Source organism: Protomyctophum parallelum (genome assembly GCF_964188405.1).
Source record: "Protomyctophum parallelum genome assembly, chromosome: 5".
Classification (NCBI taxonomy): domain Eukaryota; kingdom Metazoa; phylum Chordata; class Actinopteri; order Myctophiformes; family Myctophidae; genus Protomyctophum; species Protomyctophum parallelum.
This window is the reverse complement of record NC_139702.1, coordinates 28,339,070-28,366,010: the sequence shown is the minus strand read 5'-3', so window position 1 is coordinate 28,366,010 and position 26,941 is coordinate 28,339,070. Positions and strand designations below refer to the sequence as shown.

The following is a 26,941-nucleotide window of genomic DNA, read 5'->3' as shown; positions in this document are numbered from 1 at the left end:
CAGGGGGAATAACATATGTTACAGGAGAGATAATCGGTTAAAGGGCAGAGGGAAGAGAGGAGGTTCGGAATGAGACGTTGGTGAGGCGAAAAAGCAAAAGGGAGGAGACAAGAGGGAGGAGAGAGCAAGGAAATGAAAGATACATTAGTCGGTGCACAGCGAGAGACTGAAAGGAAGAGGGCGTAACGCAGTGCAAAACGGATGTTTTCCCATAACAACATTTATCAGTACCATGCACTGTGACTGCTGTATGATGGGCGGCTATCTGCATCTATCTATGTCGTTGGCAAAATTCCTACATGCTTGAGTGTATCGACTTATCTTGATCAACATCAATATCATAAGCCTGTGTTTGCCACAGACAGAGTGTATTTTTTTACTATTGTCTTAATCTGTCTAAATTCACACAACCTGTGTCTGCAGGCTGGTGTGTCCAGGCATTGACACTAAGGGTTGCCCACCTGCCCCTGGCAATGAACCTGATCTCAGGTCAAAATGGGTTGTTTGAAAATGACAATTTTCTGAAAAAGCTATGTCGTTCTTCGATTTTTCAAAAATAGCAGACCTACAAGCTCGTAGCGCGCCACTCGGTGGCGCACTATGAGCTTGTAGATCTGCTATTTTTCAATAGCTAAAGCATAACATAATGCTAACACCAAAAGGGGTTCCCGCCCCAAAATGGGTAAAACTTCCGGGCAGGTGGAGTTTGTTTTCAGGTTTTCCCGACCGTGCAAGTGCTCGTTTGAGAGAGGACGCAACACCACACGAGATATCTGTCTGTCTAAAAAAAAACTGAACGTGGCCAGACTAGCACTCCGTCTTCTGGTCTGTAGAATGTAAAATAAGAGCACCGTTTACCTATAATGTGCCGTTTTCACTGTTGCTACACTTACAAATATTAAAACAACAGGAATGTGAACCCATAGTCATATTCATAGCTATGTAAGTATTTGACATAAACAACATTGGGGACATTTTGTTAACGCAAACGCAAATTGTTAAATTTAATGGTAATAGATTTACCTATCATTTTAAAATAGACCATTTACTTTTTGGGCAAGTGGGCAAGTAGAACATGACCTGGAAGTAGAACCTCTGAGACCTTAAAGGGACACTTCACCCTTTTTGCAAAAAATATATGTTAATGACGTTTAGAAGCTTTAGATCACTTTCCTGGGGGTATTTATGTGTGTAATATGTGGTTTTAGTTATTTTAGATTGTAGCAGTGAGCCTGTTGTCTCTGATGTCATGGACACTGGTCTCACTACCTTCCTGGACTACAATTCCCATACTTATTTGGTGCACTGCTCCTCCTTGTGGATAGGGGGAGAGCTGTCTTACTGAGACAACATGTAGTCCAGGAAGGAAGTGAGCCCAGTGTCCATGACATCAGAGACAACAGGCTCACTGCTACAATCTAAAATATCTAAAACCACATATTACACACATAAAGATCTCCAGGAAAGTGTTCTAAAGCTTCTAAACGTCATTAACATATATTTTTTTGCAAAAAGGGTGAAGTGTCCCTTTAAGTGTCAATCCATGGTGTCCGTCTGTGCGTATACCTGTCTGTGCGTATACCTGTCTGTGCGTATACCCGTCTGTGCGTATACCCGTCTGTGCGTATACCCGTCTGTGCGTATACCCGTCTGTGCGTATACCCGTCTGTGCGTATACCCGTCTGTGCGTATACCCGTCTGTGCGTATACCCGTCTGTGCGTATACCCGTCTGTGCGTATACCCGTCTGTGCGTATACCCGTCTGTGCGTATACCCGTCTGTGCGTATACCCGTCTGTGCGTATACCCGTCTGTGCGTATACCCGTCTGTGTGTATACCCGTCTGTGCGTATACCCGTCTGTGTGTATACCCGTCTGTGTGTATACCTGTCTGTGTGTATACCCGTCTGTGCGTATACCCGTCTGTGTGTATACCCGTCTGTGCGTATACCCGTCTGTGTGTATACCTGTCTGTGTGTATACCCGTCTGTGCGTATACCTGTCTGTGTGTATACCTGTCTGTGCGTATACCCGTCTGTGTGTATACCTGTCTGTGTGTATACCTGTCTGTGTGTATACCTGTCTGTGTGTATACCTGTCTGTGTGTATACCTGTCTGTGTGTATACCTGTCTGTGTGTATACCTGTCTGTGTGTATACCTGTCCCGGGCATAACTCGGACACTATCGGACCGTTTTACTTTAAATGCGGTGCAGATAACCCACAGTCGGTCAGACCAACCAGTGGTTGTTGAGAACCGAAAAACCAACACAACCCAACCCTTTCGTCTTCACGGATTGGCCGAGCTTTGATTCATGTTTGTGCCGTTGCACGATACAAGTGGTAGTGTGTACAGTGGAACTCTGTGGGTCATTGATCTCCCATGTACAGGGATGGTAGTGGGTACCACACTGGGTACTCTTGACAACAAGTACAATAGGTATATTGTGGGTGGGGCATGCATTCCAAACTTGCATTGTTCGGAACTCGCATCGATTCAGAGTAGGCCAGTGTCCATCTATAAATCACCCACTGACTGTAATATCTAACGTTATTTAAGCACCGTGGTAGCGATCGGCAGAGGTTCCCAGCCACCGGTCCGTGGGACATGTGCCACTAGTACGCGAGAAGGGAATCCCAAGTTTTCCCGTTGTATCTTCAAAATACAAATCCATTTGAAAACACGACTGAGAAAAAAAACACACCAGACCTGAGAACTATTAGTGGGCAGCGGATTTGCCGTTGCACGCATAGAGCGCTATTTTATCACATTCTGCGCTAATGAAACAAAACACTACGTGGTGACGGTACAGGATTATTATTTTATGTCAAAACATTCAAGTATCAGAAGATGATGTTACCCAGGTAAGGTAATAATGAGTCACTCTGCACGTTTAACTTTTCCACATGTCCAAAGTCATTTCTGAAAAAGACGTAAGCCTAATCTGAATGTGATATAATAATAATAGCGGGTAGCCTATTTGAGGACCAGTCAACTGTCTTCCGTGAGAACGTTAGGTTTTGGTACGATGATCTCTTAAGAGATTAATATCTCTATTAATGCTTGAGCTCACCGGTAGTAGAGTTCCATTGGGACTTGACGGCCGCATGCTGGAGCCAGATTCCTCATTGGCTGCAGTGCCTTCCTTAAAAGCCTTTTTATTGGCCAGCATCTTGGCTTGCTGATTCTTGGCTGCCTGAGTGGCTACCGATTGGAGCAACTGAAAACAAGAGAGTACACATCCAGTCCATTAGCAAAGTATCAATGCCTTAATTAATGTCCATCACATGACAAGGTTCAGACATTAATGTCATTTATACTCTACTTTCATCTGAAAATAACTGAATTAAGTGCCAAGTACATTTTATCAACGTCTGGCCATGCCACCTCACAAAACGTTCGGGCAATATGTAGCTTTAAAATGTGAAAACTGAGCTTTATTGAAACCTTTGTTTATTCTCGAAAAAGCATTGAGGTTCACTCTCAATTGCAGTGCTGCCGAGAACACATACAAAAAATTAAAAATTAAGACAGATATAATCAAATCTACGAGTAAGGCATAAAGATAGGGAAGGTCAATGAATCTGTAGAAAAAGTGGAAAGTCACTCTGCACAGTCTGCAGGCACTACAGTGGGCCTTTTATAGATAAGACACATCTTGACATGAATCAAAATATTGTATTTAGACCCCATGAGTCGTATTGCGGTGGTGCTGGTGTCCACAGCCTTGATGTGTTCTCTGAGCACCAGTCTGAGGTCACTTTGCAGATACTCACCCATTTGTTTTATAACCACATAACAATATTCCATTATGAACCCACACATAGTCATGTAGTAGCTTGGCTACACAGTCTGCAGCATTCCTATTAAAGTTCTCAAACTCTGCCCGAACCCGACCAGGCCCGACCAAGCCCGACCCGACCCGACGTTTTAGGGCCGGGCCGGGCCCAAAAAATATGCTAATTAGTCGGGCCGGGCCGAGCCTCGGGCTCTGTGATTTTCCGCAATTTTATTCTTTTTTTTTTTTTTTTTTAAGTGTTATTATAATAAAAATAGCAATTCTGTTATTTGTGTAATGTGATTGTGTATACGTGTATGTATTTATTATGAAGAGGGCTGCGCTAGGGGATTCACTTGTGACAGGAGGAGGACTGGAGACGGGGGTCGCATCGCACTAGCATTTCAGACTCGGAGGCCTCGTACACACATGTCAAACCATGTGACTTCCATTGGAAAAGCATTGAGAATGAGGCGGCCATGAAACAGACAGAACAGATCATGTCAGTCCAGCATGTGTGTACGAGGCCAGGGCAGCATTGCAGCCTGCCCCGCGCGCAGGCAGTAGAGAACAGTGGACGGTGAGAGACGTGCTTGCTACCGCTGGTTTCCCTCTGGTTTGCGCACCAAACGAGCTACTAACCACCAGTTAACTTGCCAAGTTGCCATATGCTTAAATATTTTATAAAATCAATCGGATTATCACAGCTGAAGAAGCGTCAGGTTTTCGTCATGTTGCACCAAGTCTCGTTAACCCAGCTGGCTGCGATGAATAAAACCTAATTATTAATCAACGTTACCAAACGATCCAGTGATATATAACTTAGCTACACGTAAAGCAACTTCACTTCAGAGGAAACTAAGGGAGGGAGCTGCAGCTGCTATTCGTGTTTACTCACCAGTCACCACCACCACTGTATGGAATCCATTAGAATGATTGGAAATGGAAGTTATGGAACATTAATAGCCTATTCTAACGTGAGTTACATACATCCTTTATTTCGATAAATCCGTTGATCTCCGTTCTCACTTTCACACTGAAACACGGCGCCGCTGCATGCGCTGCTATTTAGTGCTGCTTTTTTTTCTCTCTCTTTTTTTCCTGTCGGGCTTTTGTCGGGCTTCGGGCTTAACATTATGGCAATTTTTAGGGTAGGGCCGAGCCTCGGGCCCACCCAGTTAGGGTAGGGTCGGGCCGGGCCATAATTTTTGGGCCCGTTGAGAACTTTAATTCCTATCAACATATTATAGCAGGACAGACTACAGATATGACGTTGTTTAACAGCAAAAATGCAAATACAATATTTGAACCTCAATGATCATATTAAAGCTGCTATACGCAGTAATATCTCAACATTTTAATGACCTTTTTATTTTTTTGGTATTCTGTGGTATTCTTATGTTTTGTCTCTGTGACACATCTAGGAGACGCAATCTGCATTCAAAGATGTTCCTAGAAGCTTTGTCATTGGTTCGGGGAAAAAAAAACCCGGTCGGTCGCAATGACTAACCAATCAGGAAGCTGACAGGCAAATCGACCAATGACAAAGCTTCTAGGAAAATATTTGAATGCAGATTGCGGCCCCTAGATGTGTCACAGAGACAAAAAAATAGTTGGGAGCGTTCTACCCACTGCTGGCTGTCAAAAATATGGACAAAGCGTTCTCCGGGTCTGATATGGACGTAAAATAAAGCCCGTCAGTCCTTGAATTGTAAATCGCCATCTTTCTAGATCCGTTTTGGCCCAGCTGAGCCATTGGCTGGCCCAGACAACGAGGCGGGACTTCCCCCCTTCTTCTTCGTTGGTTTTTATTTTGACTCGAGTGGGTGGGCGATCCCGTTCATAGACTGTAACGGTAGCCACGCCCCTCAGAACATGCGACTTTATGGTCATTTTTTTAATAAATGAGACCATAATTTTCCAAAAACAATATTATGACATTAGAAATGAGACTTTAAACTAGTGACTGGAAGCAGAAAGTATTCATGACCATGTTTATTAAGGTAATACAGTCTAGGTGAAGTTGGGCCCAAATACATGGATCTCTATGGAGCTATGGGGTTTTTTGAGCCCAATGACAGCGCCACAACAGGCCATTATATGAATTTTCAGGAAATCCCGATTTCCTTAGTGGCTTCACAAAATATCTGTCTGACTGCCCCCCTGGTCTGAATACCAAAAAATAAAAAAGGTAATTAAAATGTTGACATATTATTACTTATAACAGCTTTAACCTATATAATAGGCCACACGATGGATTTATTTCCACTGCATTATGCATAGAACCACATCCCATAACATCCCACCTTGGTGATGGTGCCCACAGCTTTTGTGCGTCCCTCCCTGAACACCAGCCTCTGGTCACAGTGGAGGTACTCGGGGGTCTTGATGAAGCGGAAGTGGACCGTGGCCTTGTCTCCTGTCCGTAGGCAGTCCCTGTTCATGGTCAGGATGGTCGCCGTCTGCCGGATGCTCCCACAGTGGACTGAGGCAAAACGTAGACAGGCAGAAAATGGGACATTTAAAGAAACCGTTTCTATTTTGAAAATCAGTGGTTCTACTACAGTGTGGATTTGGGACCTTCCAGAGGGATACTGGTTGGTTTGACTACAGCAGGGATTCTCAAACGTTTTCATAACACAACCCATTATTATGAGGGAAACTTAAGTATAAAGTATAAAGTACAGAACCACCTCCATATTGCAACCATATTACACACAAAAAATTAAAAAGAATGGATGAAGATACTCAGGTGTCCAGCGACCGTGGTGATTTTCTGAGACCGGCAGCGGCATTAGCCGCGGAACACCCGCGGCAGGCGGTAGTGTTTCTCGGAGGCATCAGTCCGACACTCAAACCCCAAACCCTAAACCCAACCCTAACCACAAGCACGACGCAACGCATGTCGGACCAACGCACTGGCGCGGAAGCGAGCGGCAGTTGAGTGTCATAATCCCCTCCCAGTTTCCCCGGCAGATGCCGGCCCTTTCTCCCGGCCAGCGGCTGTTAACCGGCAGTTGTGGCGTGGAGTGGCGGTGGCTGAGTGGTCATTGTTTATAGATAAATCACAGACGGGCTGAATAACCACCGACGTGACAGTGGAGGTGGTTAATCAGCCTGAATCAGCCATACATGATCCCTTACTTGTTTTATACTATAAATAAATCTTGTTTTGTGTTTGTATTTTCTTTAAGCGAACATATTTAACTCAAATCTTTACAAAATAGCTTTCAGACGTGGCCAAATTCTCGCGTTGAAGGTTTGAAGGTTTTGACTTGAGCAGCACTCATAAACAACATAGGTTTTTCACTAAACTGTTTAGTGGACATTTGTACAATCAGCTTCAGGGCAGTGTTGTTTTCGTCGACTAAAACCAAGACGAAAAATGTTCGTCAACTACCTTTTTTCACTGACAAAAACTAAATGAAAACTAAGCTATGATGACTAAGACTAAATATACTGACAATTTTGTCAACAAATAAAAAATAGAATAAAATGTTAGGAAGGGACTAGTGGACAAGAGATCCAGTATAAGTCATTTTACACTTGGTTTCATGCTGAAAATAGCTACAAGCTCAAAACGCGACGCAGCACTTGTAGATCTTCTATTTTCAGGAAGTGTAAAATCAGCCATTACGAAGGCATCAAGGCCCGCCAAAACACATTTTAGTCGACGAAATCAACTGTAGATTTAGTCGACTAAAATCTTATGACATTTAGTCGACTAAAACTAGACCTTCCAGGTGACTAAAATGTGACTAATACTAACTTAAATCTATTGAAGAGAGTATGACTAAAACTCAAATCAAAACTTGCTGCCAAAAACAACACTGCCTCAGGGTCTATGAGTGTGTGTGTGTGTGTGTGTGTGTGTGTGTGTGTGTGTGTGTTGCCACTATTACTGACCCATGGCCTGGTATCGTGGTGATATGGTGGTGGGGTGGTGGAGGACCAGGATCTCAGCCTCAAACTCCCAGGTGGCCTGTGGCGTTAACTTGGGGGAGATCATCACCATGCCTTTCCTTATGGATGAACGTTTGATCTGAGAGAGAGGGACCGTCGAAAGAAGATTGATAACAAAAACGAACAAGGGCATAATAAGGAGGAAGAAAATAATTAAACGGACATTTACAAAACAACTTCACTGTGCTTATCCCTAGGCTTTGTGAGGAAGTCATTTTTATGGCTGAGCTCAATGTTAGCCGAGTATCTGTGTTGACGCTAGGGATGTCCCTTTTTTCACTTCCGATCCGATCCCGATACCTCAATTTCTGTGTTAGCCGATACCGAATACCAATACTAGTGTCGTGATCTCATGTTGTGTTTATAGCTATCTAGCTATACAGTATATCTCGTGTTTATAGCAGACTCCTCACTCAAATGTGCACTTGCAGTTTGGGCAACTCCAAAGCAAAGTCCACATGTCCCAACATTTTATTTACCTGCCATAGTGTCAACCCCTTACCCCCTGTGTCGGATCTGTGGTTTAGACTGGCATATTCACCGATACCGATATGACCCGATATGACAATTAAGGGCCGATCCGATACTTTCCCCCCCGATACCGATACAGTATCGGGACATCTCCAGTTGACGCGTATCTGCTTTCTATGGTCCATTTTGGGGCGGGAACCCCTTTTGGTGTTAGCATTATGTTATGCTTTAGCTATTAAAAAATAGCAGATCTACAAGCTCATCGAGTGGCGCGCTACGAGCTTGTAGGTCTGCTATATTTGAAAAACCGAAGAATGACTGACATAGAAACATGGCTTTTTCAGAAAACTGTAAGGACGTAGAAGACATTTTTACAATCTGATGTCAGGTCAGAATGGGTTAACAAATATTGTTAACCTGACTCCGTCAGATTGTGGCAGTATTGAGTTCACAACTTCCCTCCTCCTACCTTGATCTGGGCTCTCTCAAGCAGAAACGATGAACCGGAAGCAGCGGGACAAAAATTTGATAATTTGGAGTTGTGTCTTGTTAGGTTGCGTTTACATTTGCGCTGTGGCACAGCTTCAATACGTCATCAGTGTCGCGTTGATCCCGCCTCTAGCGGCCGCATATCGCTCGGATCAGATACAGTACATAGTCTCTGCCCAAGAGAGACCATAAAAATAAAGTATAATAAAGAAATTATACAAAATAGAAAAGGGAGTGCTACCGCCACCTCACGTTCATATTTTAATTTAACCCATTCTGGACGGGAACCCCTTTTGGTGTTTTAACTAAGCATTATGTTATACTTTAGCTATTGCAAAATAGCAGATCTACAAGCTCATAGCGCGTAGGTCTGCTATTTTTGAAAAATCGTGAAAATGTGGCACAAATCTTTGAATATATATTCTTTCAGAGCTTTGATTCTGGGGGGTCCCTGGAACAACATATTTTTTCAGATGGGGGTCGGTGGCCAAATTACATATAATTCTGGGGGTCCTTGACATATAGTTTGACAACCACTGATATAGAATTTCGACGTCAGGCCTAAATGGGTTAAGTCATTCTTTCATTCATGCTTACGTAATGAAACGCTATCACCCAACAAACCTTTTTGAGGGCAAAGGAGGCAGTCTGCCCTCCGCGGACCTCTCTGACGGGCATCCTCTTGCGGTGGATGGACTTCACAGCGATGGGGATGAAGGTGCCCAGCGGGTCGGGGCCCAACAGCAGCGTGTCGTTGAGGCGAATTAACCCGCGTAACGTCGTACCGGACACCACTGTGCCGACGCCCTGTGGACAGAACATACGACACACACTCAACATTTATGGTGTAATGGCACATATTTGGTGCAGAGTAATGCTGGCCTGACTTTAGGTCACTGTGACAAGATCACCCGCAAAAAAAAAAAAAGAATTTGACTGGGTGCTTGGAAAAGATTAGAGAAAAGACCACAACATAGTTGCATGTGTTGCAGCTGCTGTACATGTGTGTGTGTGTGTGTGTGTGTGTGTGTGTGCGCGAGTCGTACGGGTACAGAGTATGTGTCATCTATCTGGAACTCGGCAGGCTCGTCGTCACTGTAAGAGGTCCTGGAGGAGAGCAGGTTGAGGAACATCTTCAACAGGTCCATGTTCTCCCCTGTGACGTTGGAGATCTGAAAGATTGGACACATCCTGCGGAGGGGACAGAGGAGCGGAGGGGAATAATATTCATCTCTCTCTTAAAACCCATTCTGACCCGAGATCAGATTCTAAAAACGTCTTCTGAACAGTTTTCTGAAAAAAGCTATGTTTCTATGTCAGTCGTTCTTCGATTTTTCAAAAATAGCAGACCTACAAGCTCGTAGCGCGCCACTCGGTGGCGCGCTATGAGCTTGTAGATCTGCTATTTTTCAATAGCTAAGGCATGACATAATGCTAACACCAAAAGGGGTTCCCGTCCAGAATGGGTCAGATGTTGAGACGTGATGATGTCTCTGAGGTGACTTCTGTGTTCTCGCACACGCTCACCTCTCTGAGCTGAAGTTGGAGGCTGTGACAATGACGTCGTCGTAGTTCTGGACGAGCACAGGAATTTTTCTGCAGCCCGGCGACTTTAATAACCTCTGTAATAACTTCAATGTCTCTGTGTCACACACACACACACACACACACACACACACACAATAGACAAACGTTTAAATGAAGCCGCCTTCATCTGTAGGGCTGGGTTTAACCCATTCTGACCCGAGATCAGATTCTAAAAATGTCTTCTAAATCCTGACAGTTTTCTGAAAAAAGCTATGTTTCTATGTCAGTCGTTCTTCGATTTTTCAAAAATAGCAGACCTACAAGCTTGTGAGCTTGTAGATCTGCTATTTTTCAATAGCTAAAGCATAACATAATGCTAACACCAAAAGGGGTCCCCGCCCATTACCCACATTACTATTGGGTCTATTTTTTTATAGTGCTGATTTTTGTTTAGTGGTGAGCTCATTAAAAAAGAAATCACACCCGTGTGAACCGAGTGGTGCAACTCAACTGAATGGATAACTTACATCATAGGATTTATTTTTTCTTCATAAGATCGCAAGACATTTACATTTCCGGTGGAATCTTGATCATTTTAATGGTCATATTAACCAATACAAAAATATCGATGCAATACGAGTTTCTAACAGTAGGGTTTACCGTGCGGTAACTAGATGAATTCTTATTTATTCGATTGCAGTTTTACTTTTTTGTGTGACCTACTGATCATTACAGTTCCCAAGAACTGTAGATGCGATAAAGAAGAGTAGTATCTCAGTTATGATCACAATATGCTTTGGTGATCATTCTCTACTGTGAAATAATACCATTGGGACGTGGACATAGTGCTATATTCAGGGATGTCAGATCTTCAAGTGTCTTAACCCATTTTGGGCGGGAACCCCTTTTGGTTTTAGCATTATGTCATGCTTCAGCTATTGAAAAATAGCAGATCTACAAGCTCATAGCGCGCCACAGAGTGCCGTGCTATGAACTTGTAGGTCTGCTATTTCTGAAAAATCATGAAAATGTGCCTGAAATCTTTGAATATACATTCTTTCAGAGTTTCAGTTTTTAACTCAAATCTTTGCTTCTGGGGTGACCCTGGAACAACATATTTTGAAATATTGAGAACCACTGATGAACATGAGCTTTTTCAGATTTTTTTTTTTTTTTTCAGATTTTTTTAAAATTTCGACGTCAGGCCTAAATGGGTTAAGTTTGGTATAAAGTCCTTCTCCCCCCTCCCCCCTCTCATGACTGAAGTTGAACGATGGAAAATGGAAAGTGTATTGTCCCTCTCAGAGCTCTGCAATGTGGAAAGGAGCTTCTCAGAGCTCTGAAATAATAGCATCAAGTGGCAAAAGATTTAATGTTTCATCATACGTGTGCCAAATCAGGAATCCATTTCACATCTGTCAAATACTGATAAGTCTGGTGTACTTGAAGCATATAGTCAAAACCTACAGCCCCGTTTCATAGTCAACATTTCTCATGGACAGATAGCACACGGACAGGTCTATGCAGACGGAACAATGCGCGGACCTCCGGAGGTCCACTCACACATTTTTGGCCACTATGAATAGGATAATACCGTGTGCAAGTTATATACACAATGGCCGCTGTGAAGGCATGCCCAGACAGATTCTGTCCACCATTCTCTGAGCCTAACACGTCGCTCTTTAAACAGCACAATGGACACGCTACTGTCCGCCTTATACGAGAGGATGAGAGGCCGAATCATGGCATCATGTGAATTATCCCATTCCATGCATTCCTCGAGATCTCTCATGGAAAGTTATTAAGGTCATCTGGGGCCATCCACGAGAAACACGATTTGATAACACCTGTACATCTGGCAATAACATGCCTTTTCCCTTATATCCAAATACACATTGCATTTTAACCCATTTAGGCCCGACGTCAAAATAAAATAAAAACGCTCTGAAAGAATATACATTCAAAGATTTGTGCCGCATTTTTACGATTCTTCAAAAATAGCAGACATACAAGCTCGAAGCGCGCTATGAACTTGTAGATCTGCTATTTTTCAATAGCTAAAGCATAACATAATGCTTAGTTAAAACACCAAAAGGGGGTCCCCGCCCAGAATGGGCTAACACAAGGTCTATCCAAGGGGTGAACTGGATGGTTACTTTGAACGATACCACTTAAAAACGGCACCAATAACACAAATATGTCAAGGACGTCGAAGTGCATCTTTTTACCTTGTAGGATGTTGGCTGGACACATGTCTATTTTAGTGACCACTACGAATACGGGCACGTTGAGGGCAAGTGCCAGGCCGAGGTGCTCTTTGGTCATGCCAACGATACCAGCATTGCTGCCAACCTGAGGGGAAGGGTCGGTGGGATGGTGGAGACACACAGAAAAGGGAGGGTGAGATATTAAGTGGTTCATTTAGCTCCGTTACAGGCTCTTTGATTTCAAACTTGCGGCACTGAGAATCTTATATACACACGTTACATTTTAACGGATACATATAATTTAAGAGGAACAGCCTTCCTATCGATTTAAGAGCATCCGCAGACCCTTAACTCTTTAAAAACAGGCTTAAAAACGTTTTTTATTTAGGAAGGCCTTCATGTTAAAGGCAGGGTAACATTTTTGGCACTACTTTCTCCCAATTAAATCGTGTAATAACCCCCAGGCGGTGGCGTAACCGTCTGGGCACCCGACTGGTAATCCAGTCGCAGTGTGCTGCGGGTTCGACTCCCGAGCCCGACACGGCCTTTACTGCATGTCATCCCCCCATCTCTCTCCCGTTTCCTGTCAGCCTACTGTCTGTCCCTTCAAAAACCAATAAAAGGCGTAAGCCGCAAAAAAATATCTTAAAAAAAAAAAAAAAAACAGAATTGTGTAATAAATGTGAAAACAGTTGCCAATGCAACTATATGCGTGTACTTTGAGAGCTGTCAGGAGGAGGAGGTTCAACCTGCGAAGCACCGCCCATCCACCTCGGAAAATGACTGAGTCATAATAGAGTGTCACTGCGGGAATCTCCAATAGAAATACATTGAAAAATGGCTGTGGGAATTACGATATTAAACACTCTAAGGGAGTACATAACTTTGTTACTAACCATGACCGGCGATATTTCGGCTATCACACGTTATGTTTCCTTAAACATTTACCAGACCGTTTTTGCAATAAGAATAAAGACTTAACCCATACGGGAGGGGGAAAAAAAGGGTCGCTCTGAAAGAATATATATATATATTCAAAGATTTGTGCCGCATTTTTACGATTTTACAAAAATAGCAGACCTATGAGCTTGTAGATCTGCTATTTCTCAATAGCTAAAGTATAACATAATGCTTAGTTAAAACACCAAAAGGGGTTCCCGCCCCAAAATGGGTTTTAACATACAGAACATTTAAACCAAGCACTTTTTCGAGACACATGAACCAGGAGTAGTGTGTTGCATAAATCAGTAGGCTATTGATTAATTAAAAATATCAGGGTTTCCACTGGGCATTTTTGACGCAGCTGCTCCTGTATTTATAGTCAACTAAATAATATCTAATCTACTCCATCATGCAGATGTGAATAAAGTGGCTGTGATATATTAATATATTATGCAAAACCTAGTTTATTTTGTTATGTAATAACATCCACGTTTTATTATCTCCATTCTACCTCGATCGGAATCCCGGGTTCTTGTTCATCGTCACAATACTACTAGCTTGGCTTTGGATTCACGCGATGATAACGGAGAGGAAGCGAGAGCGAATCCACAACGTTATCAGTTTGACGGCTATCAAACACCCGAATGAAAATTGTGAGGACCAGCAGAGCCATGAATATGTCTACTATGAACAGATCTCCCACATCTGTAGCGTGTGTGAAAGCTTGATGCGTGCTTTTGCCGTATCATCCGAATGCCGGTGTTGTTGTGTGCACTGAAAATAGCAGACCTACAAGCTCATAGCGCGCCACCGAGTGGCGCACTACGAGCTTGTAGATCTTGTAAATAGCAGACATACAAGCTCACAACGCGGCGCCTATTTTCAACGCACGACACCAACGCACAACGGATATATCGAATAGACCGAGGTGTTGGCAGCATGCAGCAGCCGCCGCCACCATCGCGTGCCATCTACGAGCCAGTCAAAACTCAACTTTGGCTCGAGGCTAGCCAAACTTGCGGCACTTTTATCGATTCTCACAGAACAGATAAAATAACATCTACGAGATTCTGATACTTAGGGCTAGCTCGAGACGACCAGACAAAGAAATGGGTGTGTGTCGAGTTAGTATTTCACAGAGACGAGACTCTCGCTCCCTGCTGTCCTCTGACTACGTTGGGCAGCGCGTCATCGAGGCATTCCGAAGTGATTTCCCCAAAATGGCAGATGATAAACCTCAAATGTCAAATGTGTCGTCCCCCCCAAAAAAAGAAATAGTTGACATACTTTGAAGTTTTTGAGAGATGTGAGTCAACAGTTTTGCAAATAAATAACAAGGTGCCTACACTTTAAATTGTTGTGCAACTACCGTCGGCAATATCCTTTTGTGTGTTTTATGTAGCATTCTGACATTCCCTGTGAATGAACAGTGCATTACAAATTAACGGTTTTCGTGAAAATTAATATTAATAGATTAAAGCATGCGTTTGAATTCATTTTATCAGCTCAAAAAACTCCAGAACTGTAAGTCGACGGCCACCATTATCCATTTGTTTGGTTAGATTCGAATTGTTTTCCCCTAAAGACATTCTTGGAGGCAGCCAGCCATCATGTTACAATGTTACAAATTATGGTAATCTTATGCAACAGCTGCCGACAAGTGCAACATCTAGAGGCTGAATGTTGTCTTTTAAATAAAACCCACAAACACATTTTCAATGAGATAAGGCAGAGGGACCAAGCAGGCACAACACTGTGACACTGTCGCGGTCGTGCTCGTCTCAGTCGAATCGTCTTTAGCTTTTTCTACATGATATATTGTACACTACAGTGCATCCCTTAACGAGAGACCCATCCTTGCAGTTCGTGTTGCCTATAGCCTATAAAAGACAGAAGTTGCATCAGCAGGCTGGTGGTGAACACTGGACATGAGTCGTTTCCATGGTTATCACATACGAGCGCCTGGCTGTTCTTGCTCGTCTTTCTTGTCTTTTCAAACGAGGAGAACAGTGAGACCCTGGCTCTGCAGACACCTCCCCCACCTCCCATTGATTCGTCTTCTCTCACCATAAGCATGCAGAAGTCGGGCAGGTGCCCCGTCATGCCGAAGACGGTCGTCTTGAGGTATTTCTCGTGGCCGGCCAGGTCGATGAAGGTGATGACCTTGGAGGACTTCTCACAGATCTTCGTCCAGTCTAGGCTGCCCCCGTGGCTGTCAGGCTTGTTCACCACCTGAAGAGGGCAGCAGAGACAGCACTTGCTGGTTACCGAACATACTAACTTGACCCGTCGAGGACCTTTTTAGCAAGAAATGGAATCCTTCTCTGCTCAACCGACTACAAGGCAATTGCTACATGGAAAAAGGGCTGCTTCAGTAGGAGTTTTGTCCCCTCAGCCATCGCGGCATTAACCCATTTTGGGCGAGAACCCCTTTTGGTGTTTTAAACATTATGTTGTAATTTAGCTATTGCAAAAATAGCAGATCTACAAGCTTGTAGCGCGCCACAGCTAAATATTTTTGAAAAGTTGTTCAAATGTGGCGCAAATCATTGAATATATATTTCAGAGGGAACATTTTTAACTAAAGTATTTGCTTCTGGGGGGGGGGGGGTCCCTGGAACTACATATTTTGAGATGGGGGTCCGTGGCCCAATAGAGATAATTCTGGGGGTCCTTGACATGAAAGAGTTTGAGCACCACTGACATAGAAACATGGGTTTTTCAGATTTTTCTTTTCATTTAGAAGCCTTTTTTTATCGACCTCAGTCCAAAATGGGTTAAACAAACTTCCCCGCCGATAGGATGGTTCTGTGTACAGTGGGGACCTCATGCTTTGTATTGTCTTGGCGATAGGTTTTTCTGTGTTATGTGTTGTTTTGTTGTGGGTGTTGAACAGACTGTGAAGATGAATAGCCTTTGGGACAATAAAGAGTATTATTATTATTATTATGTGATTGTATGGACTAAAACAAAACCCACAAAAAGGACAATCAGACAGAATAAGATAGAGGAAATAGAATGATTGTCTGAAGATGGAAAACCATAGAAAGATAAGAGGATGCTTTAAAGACGAGAGAGACAGAGCGTCAGAGAGAATGATGATTCAAATTCATCAAAAGTCTCAGGGGCAAACTAGGAAGACTGTGTGAAAAAATAACCAGACCACTACTGAGATTGATTGATTGATTGAAATCTTTATTAACAGTTTGTAGAATTTACAGTACATTTTAAGCACAAACTCAATACAAAGACTGTCAACTGTGAGTGGACGACCCAATTAAGCATTACACTTGTTTACAACAGGGTCCACATTGTTCAATTCATCAAAACATTTAAGGACATACAAACATTTAGAGACATACAAATAGACATTTCTCTGTAGGTAAAGAACAGAACAGGAATTCATCATATGGGAAGCAAAAAAGGGAAAATATACAATATACAGTGAGGGAAAATGGGGTGGGGGGGTGGGGGGGATTCAGATTTTACAGAGGCCAGTTTCGAATTGCAGCCGTCCGTAGGTGCCCTTTGAGAGCGGTTTTGAAGGAGTCAAGGGATTCACATGTCTTAATGACTGTTGGTAGGGCGTTCCACATTTTGGTGGCATAGGAGCGAAAAGAATTTAGTCCCTTGTTTGTGCCGAATCTGGGTTGTACATGGTTCGTTGCACTCCCTCTGGTGTTGTGGGTGTGGACTTCGTTTACATTAAGGAAGTATTTAGACAGGTACATGGGTATCTTGGTGGTGTATCGAATCTTGTGGACCAGACCCATTGCAAGATGCTGTACTCTGTCGTCGACCCTAAGCCATCCCAGCCTGTCAAAGTGGGCAGGGGTGAGGTGGGTTCGGGGGGTGAGGCCAAGTAGGAGCCTGACCAGTTTGTTTTGAGAGGTCTGGAGCCTTGTTTTAAGGGCCTTTGAGGTGCTGTGGTACCAAGAGGTGGATGCATAGTCAAAGAAACATTGTACGAGGGCTCCTGTTAAGGTCTTCAAGGTGGTTTTGCTGACCAGTGAGGAGATCCTGTAAAGGAATCTTGTTCTTTGATTGACTTTTTTGATTACGTTGGTGGCCATTTTATCACCGGAAAGATTGGCCTCCAGGATGGAACCTAGGTAGGTAATTTCATCTTTTCGTGTGATAATATTGTCACCGACTCTAACCAAGAAGCCATCTGCCTTGCTGAGTTTACTATTTGATCCGAAGAGGATGGATTCAGTTTTTCCCAGGTGTAAGGATAGTTTGTTATCAGCGAGCCAGGTGCAGATTCTACCGAGTTCAGAGCTGAGGGTCTTTTCAACCTGCAGTTTGTTCCTGTCCGAGACCAGCAGTGCTGAGTCATCTGCGAACAGGAACAAGTTGCAGTCACAAGCTGAAGTCATGTCGTTAACATAAATTAGGAACAGTAAAGGCCCTAGTATGCTTCCTTGTGGGACGCCACAGCTCACTGGGAGGGGAGGGGACAGTGTTCCGTTCACCTCCACCATCTGTTCTCTCCCCTCCAGGTAGGATTGCATCCAGCTCACTGATGTGCTATCAAAACCAATAGCTTTAAGCTTGTTAACCAGTATGGAGTGGTTCACGGTGTCAAAAGCCTTTTGGAGGTCCAGCATGACCATGCCGCAGTATTTTCCAGCATCCACCTCGTGTTTGATGTGGTCGCTCAAATAGAGGAGGCATGTGTCAGTGGAGTGGGATGTTCTGAAACCAGATTGGAACTCGTACAGCAATTTATTAGTGGCAAGATACTTTTCAACCTGTTCATAGACTATTTTTTCCATCACTTTCGAGATGGAGCTTAGAATAGAAATAGGGCGGTAGTTGCCGGGTTCTAATTTACTCCCTTTTTTGTACAAGGGGGTTACTTTGGCCAGTTTAAAATCTTGGGGGACCTGTCCCTGTTTGATGGAGAGGTTAACTATGTGGGTGATGACTGGAGCTATGGAAAAGGCTGAGTCTCTGAGAAATTTGGAGGGAATATTGTCATGGCCAGTGGCCTTGTGGGGTTGGAGGGCACTCAGTTTTTTAAGTACCTCCTCGGTTGTTACCATTGCCATTTTAAAATCATCTTTACAAACACCAAGGTTTTTGTAGAAGGCTTTGATGTGCTCTACACCAAAACGCCCAGAGTGGGAGGGCAGTTTGCTAACCAGCTTTGTTGCAATGTTTGTAAAGAAGATGTTCAAGTGGTTGGCTACATCGAGTTTGTCAGTGATGAGGGTGTTATTCGATTTGATGTTTATGTTAGTAAACCTGGTTTTTAGTTTCCGACCACAGCCTAGTTGGTTGTTTAGTAACTTCCATAGCTCCCGAGGATTGTTTTTGATTTCCTCGGCTTTATCATTGATAAAGTTACATTTGGCTGATTTGGTCATGGCAATTACACCGTTTCTTAGCTTGTTACACTGGGCTTTTAGGTTGCACAGTTTGGTTTGGAGATCACTGTCGAAGCTCTTGCACTTGGCTAGTTTGGACTTGCATTTAAGAAGTTCAGAGCATTTGTTGTCTCTGGCTTTCATTGCAGTCAGTATGTCCGAATTCATCCATGGCTCCGAGCGGGTTTTGACCCTGACGGTTCTCAAAGGAGCCATGATGTTTAGTACTGATGTAAATTTGGTTTTAAAGCCAAGCCATGCTTCTTCGACTAGTGAGCTCCTGAGCACATCGGACCAATCCAGATTCTCCAGTTCAAGGTTAAAGGCCTCACTAGAGTAGGTTTTGAGGTCCCTAGATATGACTGTTTTGTGACAGTCAAACTTTAGTTTTTGTATTTTGCGGGTACAGAAAATCATAAAATGATCACTGAGCCCACATACAATAACCCCTTTCTTTGAGATTCTGGATTTGTCCGAGGTCAGAATGAGATCAATGACAGTTTGAGAAGAATCACACACTCTTGTGGGTTGGGTAATTAGCTGACTGATACTATGCAGATCACAAAACCGACTAAATGACTTGAACACAGGAGCTTCCTTATGACGCATATCCGTATTGTAGTCGCCAATCAGGATCTTCTCTACACATTCCTCCCCAGCTAAGCACCCCTCAAGTATATCATAGAACCCATTCTGATCGGGCGGTCTATAGACGGTGCCCACTAATACCGATTTAGCATTTTTGAAAATTAATTCAACCCACACAGTTTCAATTTCATCATGCTGCAAGTCAGTACGAGTAATGTATTCAGTATCTTGGTGAATATACATGCACACGCCACCACCATGCCTGTTTCTGTCATTTCTAATGACTGAGTAATTTTCTATTTCAATCTCTGGGTCTTTAGTAGGGCAACGGAAAAGCAGGGTTCTACTTCGATTTTATCTTTTCAAACAATAGACAGCCCATTGATACAGTATGGACAGAGATTAAAGTGGGTACCCAGTTTTTGTACCCAGGTCTGTCAGTACTATTACAATAAAAAAGAATCTTCTTTTATTTTAAATACAGCAAGTCGCTTGATGTTGTGCGATTGAGTGCTCAAACAGCCATTGTCTCCAGAGGACAAACAGGCAAATCTCCACCCATTTGTGGTTTAAAGGAGTAAAGATGACAGCCAGAGCTAAGTACAAAGCACTTTGGAGCAGGCAGTTCCTTCCCAGGGCTTGGTCGACGTCCACAGTTTAATCTATTTATCTATTATCATCTATTCGATAATGTGTAAAATGTGCATAATGGCAAAAGAAAAGTATTGAAATATTTGTATCGAATATCAAGCCTAAGACCAGCCCAGTCTCTCCTTACCTGTCCCTCTTGGTCAAAGCCCAGGATGTCGTTGCCTACGCTGCTGGTCCGGCCACTCTCCATCTCGTGTTTGTGTCTGAAGAGCTTCTGGCGGGCGAAGCCCCTGCCGTTGTCTAACTCGCCGTGGGTCAGCACGCCCAGGAGCGTGCTCTTACCGGCGTCCACGTTCCCCACCACCGCTACCCTGGTGGAAGTAAAAAGGAACGAGGAGAAGTGGGAGAAGAAAAGCAGACGAGGATAAGAGACGAGGGCGCAAAATGAGACTGTGAGACACAATGCCCCCGATACGAATAGGTGATAAAGGAAGACAGAGATATCTTCACAACAATGTGCTCAGTCTAATTCATGCAGCTGTCAACCTAACAGCTGACTTGACTTCCTCCACGCTGTCAGCAAAGGATATATACTTATTTGTGTGTCGCCCTTATGTTTAGCACAGATCCGTATATGGACATTACATGACTATAAGGACTGTCTGAGAATGGGGTTGAGGAGGCTTGCGCCCGGAGGGAGTATGCTGGAACAGGCAAGGAGGCCTGTTCCTCACTCTCTGTATATTGTTTCTCTGCTTAATCTTCTTAATACATTCTCAATACTTCACCCTGAAGAACTTTGTCATTCCTTCATCTTTGGAAGATTATTTAATCTACAACATCTTTCCAATGGCACGTCTACAACTGGTCCAAAATGCTGCTGCGCGTCTCCTAACTGGAACCCGTAGGTGTGACCATATTATTACACCTGTTCTGGCCTCCCTTCACTCAGGGCTCCCCGTCCGTTTTAGAGTTGATTTCAAGATTCTTTTTTTTTCTACTCTAAATCTTTATCCCACGATTTTGAAACCCAGTTTTTCTTTTCACCCAGTGCCAATTATCTAATGTAATCCTGGGCGCTACACTTCCTCTGCCAACCTGGGGGGGCAGCGGACTGACCTCATGCCTCCTTCTATGCATGAGGAGTCCAAGCTGCTTCTCGCCTCGGGTATGGGCACTGACGACGCGGAGGAGGGAACACGCCGCCAGTGCCCACAGCGTCCCCAGCGGGAATCGAACCCAGGACCTTCTAGCTGTGAGGCGACAGCACTACCAACTGTGCCACCGTGCCCCCAAGATTTCAAGATTCTATTGTTTGTCTTTAAATCACTGAACGGTCTTGCGCCGCAGTATCTCTGTGACCTTATAGAGGTTTACAGTACTCCCTCAAGGTCATTGCGTTCTGCTGGCCAGTCACAAAGGTCACAATAAAGGCACGTTTAACCTAGACGGGAACGGGAACCCCTTTTGGTGTTTAGCATTATGTTATACTTTAGCTATTGAAAAATAGCAGATCTACAAGCTCGTGGCGCGCTACGAGCTTGTAGGTCTGCTATTTTTGAAAAATCGTGAAAATATTTATTTCAGAAAACTGGAGGATTTAGAAGATTTTTTTTGAGTGGTGCAATCACTCCTACAACCAGCAATGTCCGTGTCTACCTATGTGGCCATGAGCACGAGTATATTACTATTAGTACCAGTAGGGGCGCTGTGCCAGAAACAGAGAGAGAGATAGTGCTGCTCTGTTGCCTGCTAATGTGTGTGTGTGTTTGAGTGAGTGAGTGAGTGAGTGAGTGAGTGAGTGAGTGAGTGAGTGAGTGAGTGAGTGAGTGAGTGAGTGAGTGAGTGAGTGAGTGAGTGAGTGAGTGAGTGAGTGAGTGAGTGAGTGAGTGAGAGAGAGAGAGAGAGAGAGAGAAAGAGAAGAGAGATAGATAGATAGATAGATAGATAGATAGATAGATAGATAGATAGATAGATAGATAGATAGATAGATAGATAGATAGATAGATAGATAGATAGATAGATAGATAGATAGATAGATAGATAGATAGATAGATAGATAGATAGATAGATAGATAGATAGATAGATAGATAGATAGATAGATAGATAGATAGATAGATAGATAGATAGATAGATAGATAGAGACCAGAGGTGACCGAGCCTTTTCTGTCATAGGCCCCAAACTGTGGAATGAGCTCCATTCCTTCCCATGTGAAACTGGCCCCCCACCAGCGAGACTTTTAAATCTCGCCTTAAGACCCACCTGTACACCTTGGCTTTTAATTCCGTTTGCAGAGTTCTGTGTTTTTCTGTGGCTTGTTGTAATGTGTCCATTTTCTACTGTGTGGTTTGTCGGTGTCTTTTGTCTTAGCTATACATTGTGTATTTAGCTTTTAACTTTCTGTACAGCACTTTGTAAACCTTGCGTTGTGAAATGTGCTATATAAACAACAAGTGGATTGGATTGAATAAGATACTGTCTTGCATGGGACTTTCGTATCCACCGACACCTATATACAATATTATTATAATATTATAAATATTATAATATTATTATAACATTTATTGAGTGCACCACTTGTGCACTCAATAAAGTTCAATCTAATCAAATCTAGATTTTAGTGTAAACTGTGAAACTGCAGTCATGCCGTGTTTACAAATAAGTCGTTTGTAGTTCGGCTATTTGCCACCCCACTTTGAAATGAATCATCTGACCGTTTGATACAATGACTTATACAATACTTGTATTGTAATTCTAAAAATCAAGGGTGTAACAAAAATGCACTTGTGCGCAGAGATATATATATATTGAGTTAAGACGGTAACAAAAAAACCTATTCTGGTTAATATCCAAACTGGAGTTTCGTTGTAACTTGGTGGATTTGTGGTTACAAGACACTAATACCATCTCTCTTGCATTTATTAACCTTTACTTAACAAAAGGACAGTTTACTGAGCACACAGTCATTCACACAACTCCACCCATCTTCGCATTCATAAAACTATGCATGAGCAAACACTGCCAACTGCTCAGTACAACCAACAACTCTGTGGTCTAGAGCAGCCACGCTGGAGCATCCAGTCGATCCAGTGCTTGCTCAAGGCCACGTGTGACCCGAGGTGTTGTGAAACTTCCGCCCATTCAGGTCACAAGGTATTTATAGTTTGACCTTTTTTTTCCCCGTCATGTACCTGACTTCCAGGAAATCCTCTTCGCCCACTCGCCGGCGGATCAGGTAGTCCCGTACCCTTCCCCCGCTGTCCGTTCTCTCCCTCAGGAGGATCAGGTCGGCGCCGATCTGCTCGCAGAGCGAGTGTATCGTGGCCACCGACGCCTCCATGTCCTTGTCGTCCAGACCATAGTCACCACCGTCTAGGGAGTGGGAGCAAGAGGACATGAGAACAATGATTCTAAAATCTTTTTTTATGTAAACCTATCAAACTGGGGTTATATATGCACATTAGGCCACGGACCCCTACTTGGTACCATTTCATGACTTCCTGGTGGTCCCCAGAACCCTAACACCGGGGCTCCACCGGGCGCGTCAGCGTCGCGTCTCCGTCACCGTCGGGGAATGTTCCCTTTTTAAATCAATGAAGGGTGGCTCCACTGCCCACGTTGCGTTGCGTTGCGTGACTGCATTAAAATTGCCCCGGTTCGTTTTTTGACGGACGCAAAGCGCCCAAGGTGGAGCCCCGCCGTAAGTTGAAAAGCAATGCGTTAGAATAAGGAGAGGAAGGGACATATGGACGAGGGGGGAAAACAATGAAAGGTCGGTTAGGAAACTGTGAGGTGAAAGAGGAGCAAAAGGATAAAGTAATAATATGAAAAATGATGTAGGGGAGCTCCGATCAGGTTTTTGGGACCAATCCCGATCACAGTTTGTATTGTTTTTCTCATGATCGGCCATTACGGATCTTGTGTGTAAGGGAACAATTTGAATAGTTCCTAGATTATTCTATGTCAAAACCCCACGTCAAAAACTGTTCCTGTTTGTGAGGAGGAAGGGGAGAATGTTCAGGCCAAAGTGATATTATACTATATATCTGATTGACTTAAATGGTATAAAAGATCTGTTTCTCCAGATCGGGTAAATTGCAGATCACTGATTGAGTCAGTTGGGAGTGGAAATTGGCCGATTTAAATCTGTGGACGATCGATCGCAGCACCTCGGAGGAGAGAGGGTGAATGAAGGGGATGGTAGGAATTAAGGGAAGGGATGAGACAAAAAACAGCATGCAGGAGGAACACAGGGGACATTTAAAGAGTGACATCGCATAAAGATTGAAGGAGAAAAGGGGAGTGGATGTATTGTGCAGGGTAAGAAGTCAGTATGCACTATACAGTGTAAACCACAGGGCCTCGCCCAAAATGACAACCAGGGATAACATTTTGCACAGCCATAACAACCAGTTACCCCTTTACTCAGCATTTAAGCCTATCTCAACTAAATGTCTTCAGATGTAATCATAGTGAGCAGCTCACTTATAATCGAGTACTGTATCACAATTTGTCACAGAGGTTTTTCACCCCATTTAATTTATTGTTGTACGATGGGTGTCATGCCACGGAAAATAGCCAATCTACAAGCTCACAATGTGTCGCATCATGACACGTTGAGGGCTTGTACATTAGCCATTTTCAAAATGTCTAAAACAGTACCGCCAGGTTGAAAAGTGGTTAACTTTATATATTAAAAAAAGTCTGAATTCCCCGGACAAACACAGGATTTAATTAGGTATGACTGTGGAACAATACTTCCTAGAACCCGTTGCCATATCTCACAATATGCCCATGAGAGACCACTTTCTGATGTCAAGGTAGACTGAGAGAATCACTCTAGGTAGACAAAATTGCTGACAAGGCTTTTTTATTTCATATAGATATATGTTTATACAGTATATATTTGACGGGGGTCTTTTTTGGGTTGTTGAATATAGTCATAATCCAATATTGGCGTAGTTGCATAAACATGCAGTCTTGCTAGGTGTCCGAGTCAGCCATACAGCAAACCTAACCAATTCTCTACTAACTTCAAATGACACAAAATTATATAAGAGATTACTTTCCCCCTAGGCTAATTCCAAACCAATGCATGTAGCCCATTAAAACCGGGAAAGCATCTGTGTAGTGTAACCAATTTAACCTTAAATCTACAAGCTCATAGCACTTTGTGCAGCACTATGAGCTTGTAGATCTGCTATTTTTGAAGTCTTAAAAATTGGTACAAACCTATATATTTTAAAGCAAACATGTTTAACTCAAATATTTGCTTCTGTGGGTCCCTGGAACAAAACATTTTGAGATGGGGGTCCGACGGTCAAATACATATAATGTATGACATGAAAAAAGGTTGAGATCGAGAACCACTGATAAAGCAACATTGGTTTATTAGGTCTTAATAGGTTAGTCCTGTCTATGGGCTGGAAGCACTATGTGTTGCCAACAGATCTGGATACTAGCGCCCACCTAAATGTAAATAAATGACACGTCTAGCCTGTCCAAGCTACCAACAGGGAGTTGAGTTGCTAGTGACAGTTAATCCCCGATGCAGAGAGCTGGGTAAGACAAGACCCCTTTCACATATGCCCTTTGACCCTCAACAGGCCACATGGGTCAGACATGTTGCTGTGGTGGGCAGAAAATTGGCACCTGTTGACCAACAAAGCCCTGTGTGTGTGTGTGTGTGTGTGTGTGTGTGTGTGTGTGTGTGTGTGTGTGTGTGTGTGTGTGTGTGTGTGTGTGTGTGTGTGTGTGTGTGTGTGTGAGAGAGAGAGTGTTTGTTTTGTGGGATTCAGAATAGACACTCAACAGCAGACAAATGGGGCCAGCTCAGCTGTCAGGGTGGACCTACACTGTCAGGCAATATAATTGAGTTTTCTACTGCACATTTTGTGCATCAAATTGCACGCCCTTTCCCTGTGGGATGAGATGAGACGCATGACATAAAGCAACATTTTGCGCAGCCATAATGTCAAGCATGAAGTATATATATTTTTATTTTCCAGATAGCAGATTTATATGTGGCCGATACCCCTTTCCACAAGCCATCGCTGTTGTGCTGTAGTAAACATTTGTATTGTGGTTAACGAGGCTCTTTAAAGTTGCTGTGCAATACAGACTGTATAACGTGTACTGGCATGTGAGAGGAGGACCATTACTTTATGTGCTCACCTGAGCCCACTCCCACCACATAGATTGTCTCCCCGCAGCCTTCATCCATCCGCTCCCTTAGTTGCCGTAGTAACGAGTCATACTGTTCTCCTGTTGGGCTGACCAAAACCAGCTAAAAGGATGAGGAGGAAGAGAGAAAGACAGTGAAAACCTCAATAGTAACTACAAGGGGATAAATGTAATATTTGCGATCTGGAGACAAGAAAGCACTTCGTGAATCGTGACTATCATAGATTATTAGTTTATAGATTGTTACAGTAAAAGTCAGATTCGATCAAATGCATATTATGATAGTCTTGATCCGAGGCTATTTCAGTGCTCAAGGTTGCATTGTTTATGAAATGCCAGCTGCCAGCTGGTCATCGTTGCAGCGACATACGTGTCACGACTAAAACATTTGTGCAGATCACAAAAATGCAACGTGTCCAATCCTTGCAGCACAGATTGCCGAACAAACACAACTGTACATTGCATTCGTTACTTTGCACATCAAAATCCGTGTAAGCATACACCCTCAAGGGAAATAACTCATGGGCATGGGGACTGCGCATTAGTTCGACATCCCGCTAGCGGCTAGTCCAACTACACTATAGTCTAAACTTCATCGCAGGGAACCACTTGGCCTACCTTACTGCTGAAGTCTAAATGATCCGCGGACTCGCCGTTGGTACCCTCGCCGTCCTCAAAGTCCTCTCCGCCGGATGGGTCGTTAACACTGTATCCATGGTCTGGTGCAAACATGCAAGCTGGTACTACGGACTCCGTTGCACCAGGGACTAATCCCGGTTCTGTCGCCATTAACGACGCCATTTGATTTCCCCAAACCTTAAGAAAACAA

At 43.5% G+C, this 26,941-nt stretch overlaps 1 protein-coding gene across 3 annotated transcripts in view; it reads right to left on the bottom strand.

The window, feature by feature from the left end:
* The window catches only part of gtpbp1l (GTP binding protein 1, like), a 30,881-nt gene that overhangs the window by 3,637 nt on the left and 303 nt on the right, over nucleotides 1–26,941 (bottom strand). For all 3 annotated transcript variants that reach the window (XM_083764618.1, XM_083764620.1, XM_083764619.1), the window contains exons 2-13: nucleotides 26,731–26,928; nucleotides 26,104–26,215; nucleotides 23,121–23,301; nucleotides 20,115–20,298; nucleotides 15,444–15,608; nucleotides 12,456–12,579; nucleotides 10,228–10,342; nucleotides 9,747–9,891; nucleotides 9,325–9,507; nucleotides 7,684–7,819; nucleotides 6,084–6,262; nucleotides 3,073–3,219 (exon numbers count right to left, since the gene is read on the bottom strand). In XM_083764618.1, coding sequence (XP_083620744.1) covers nucleotides 3,073–3,219; nucleotides 6,084–6,262; nucleotides 7,684–7,819; nucleotides 9,325–9,507; nucleotides 9,747–9,891; nucleotides 10,228–10,342; nucleotides 12,456–12,579; nucleotides 15,444–15,608; nucleotides 20,115–20,298; nucleotides 23,121–23,301; nucleotides 26,104–26,215; nucleotides 26,731–26,913 — 1,854 coding nt within the window. In that variant the 5' untranslated portion in view covers nucleotides 26,914–26,928. The remainder of the gene's footprint in view (nucleotides 1–3,072; nucleotides 3,220–6,083; nucleotides 6,263–7,683; nucleotides 7,820–9,324; nucleotides 9,508–9,746; nucleotides 9,892–10,227; nucleotides 10,343–12,455; nucleotides 12,580–15,443; nucleotides 15,609–20,114; nucleotides 20,299–23,120; nucleotides 23,302–26,103; nucleotides 26,216–26,730; nucleotides 26,929–26,941) is intronic.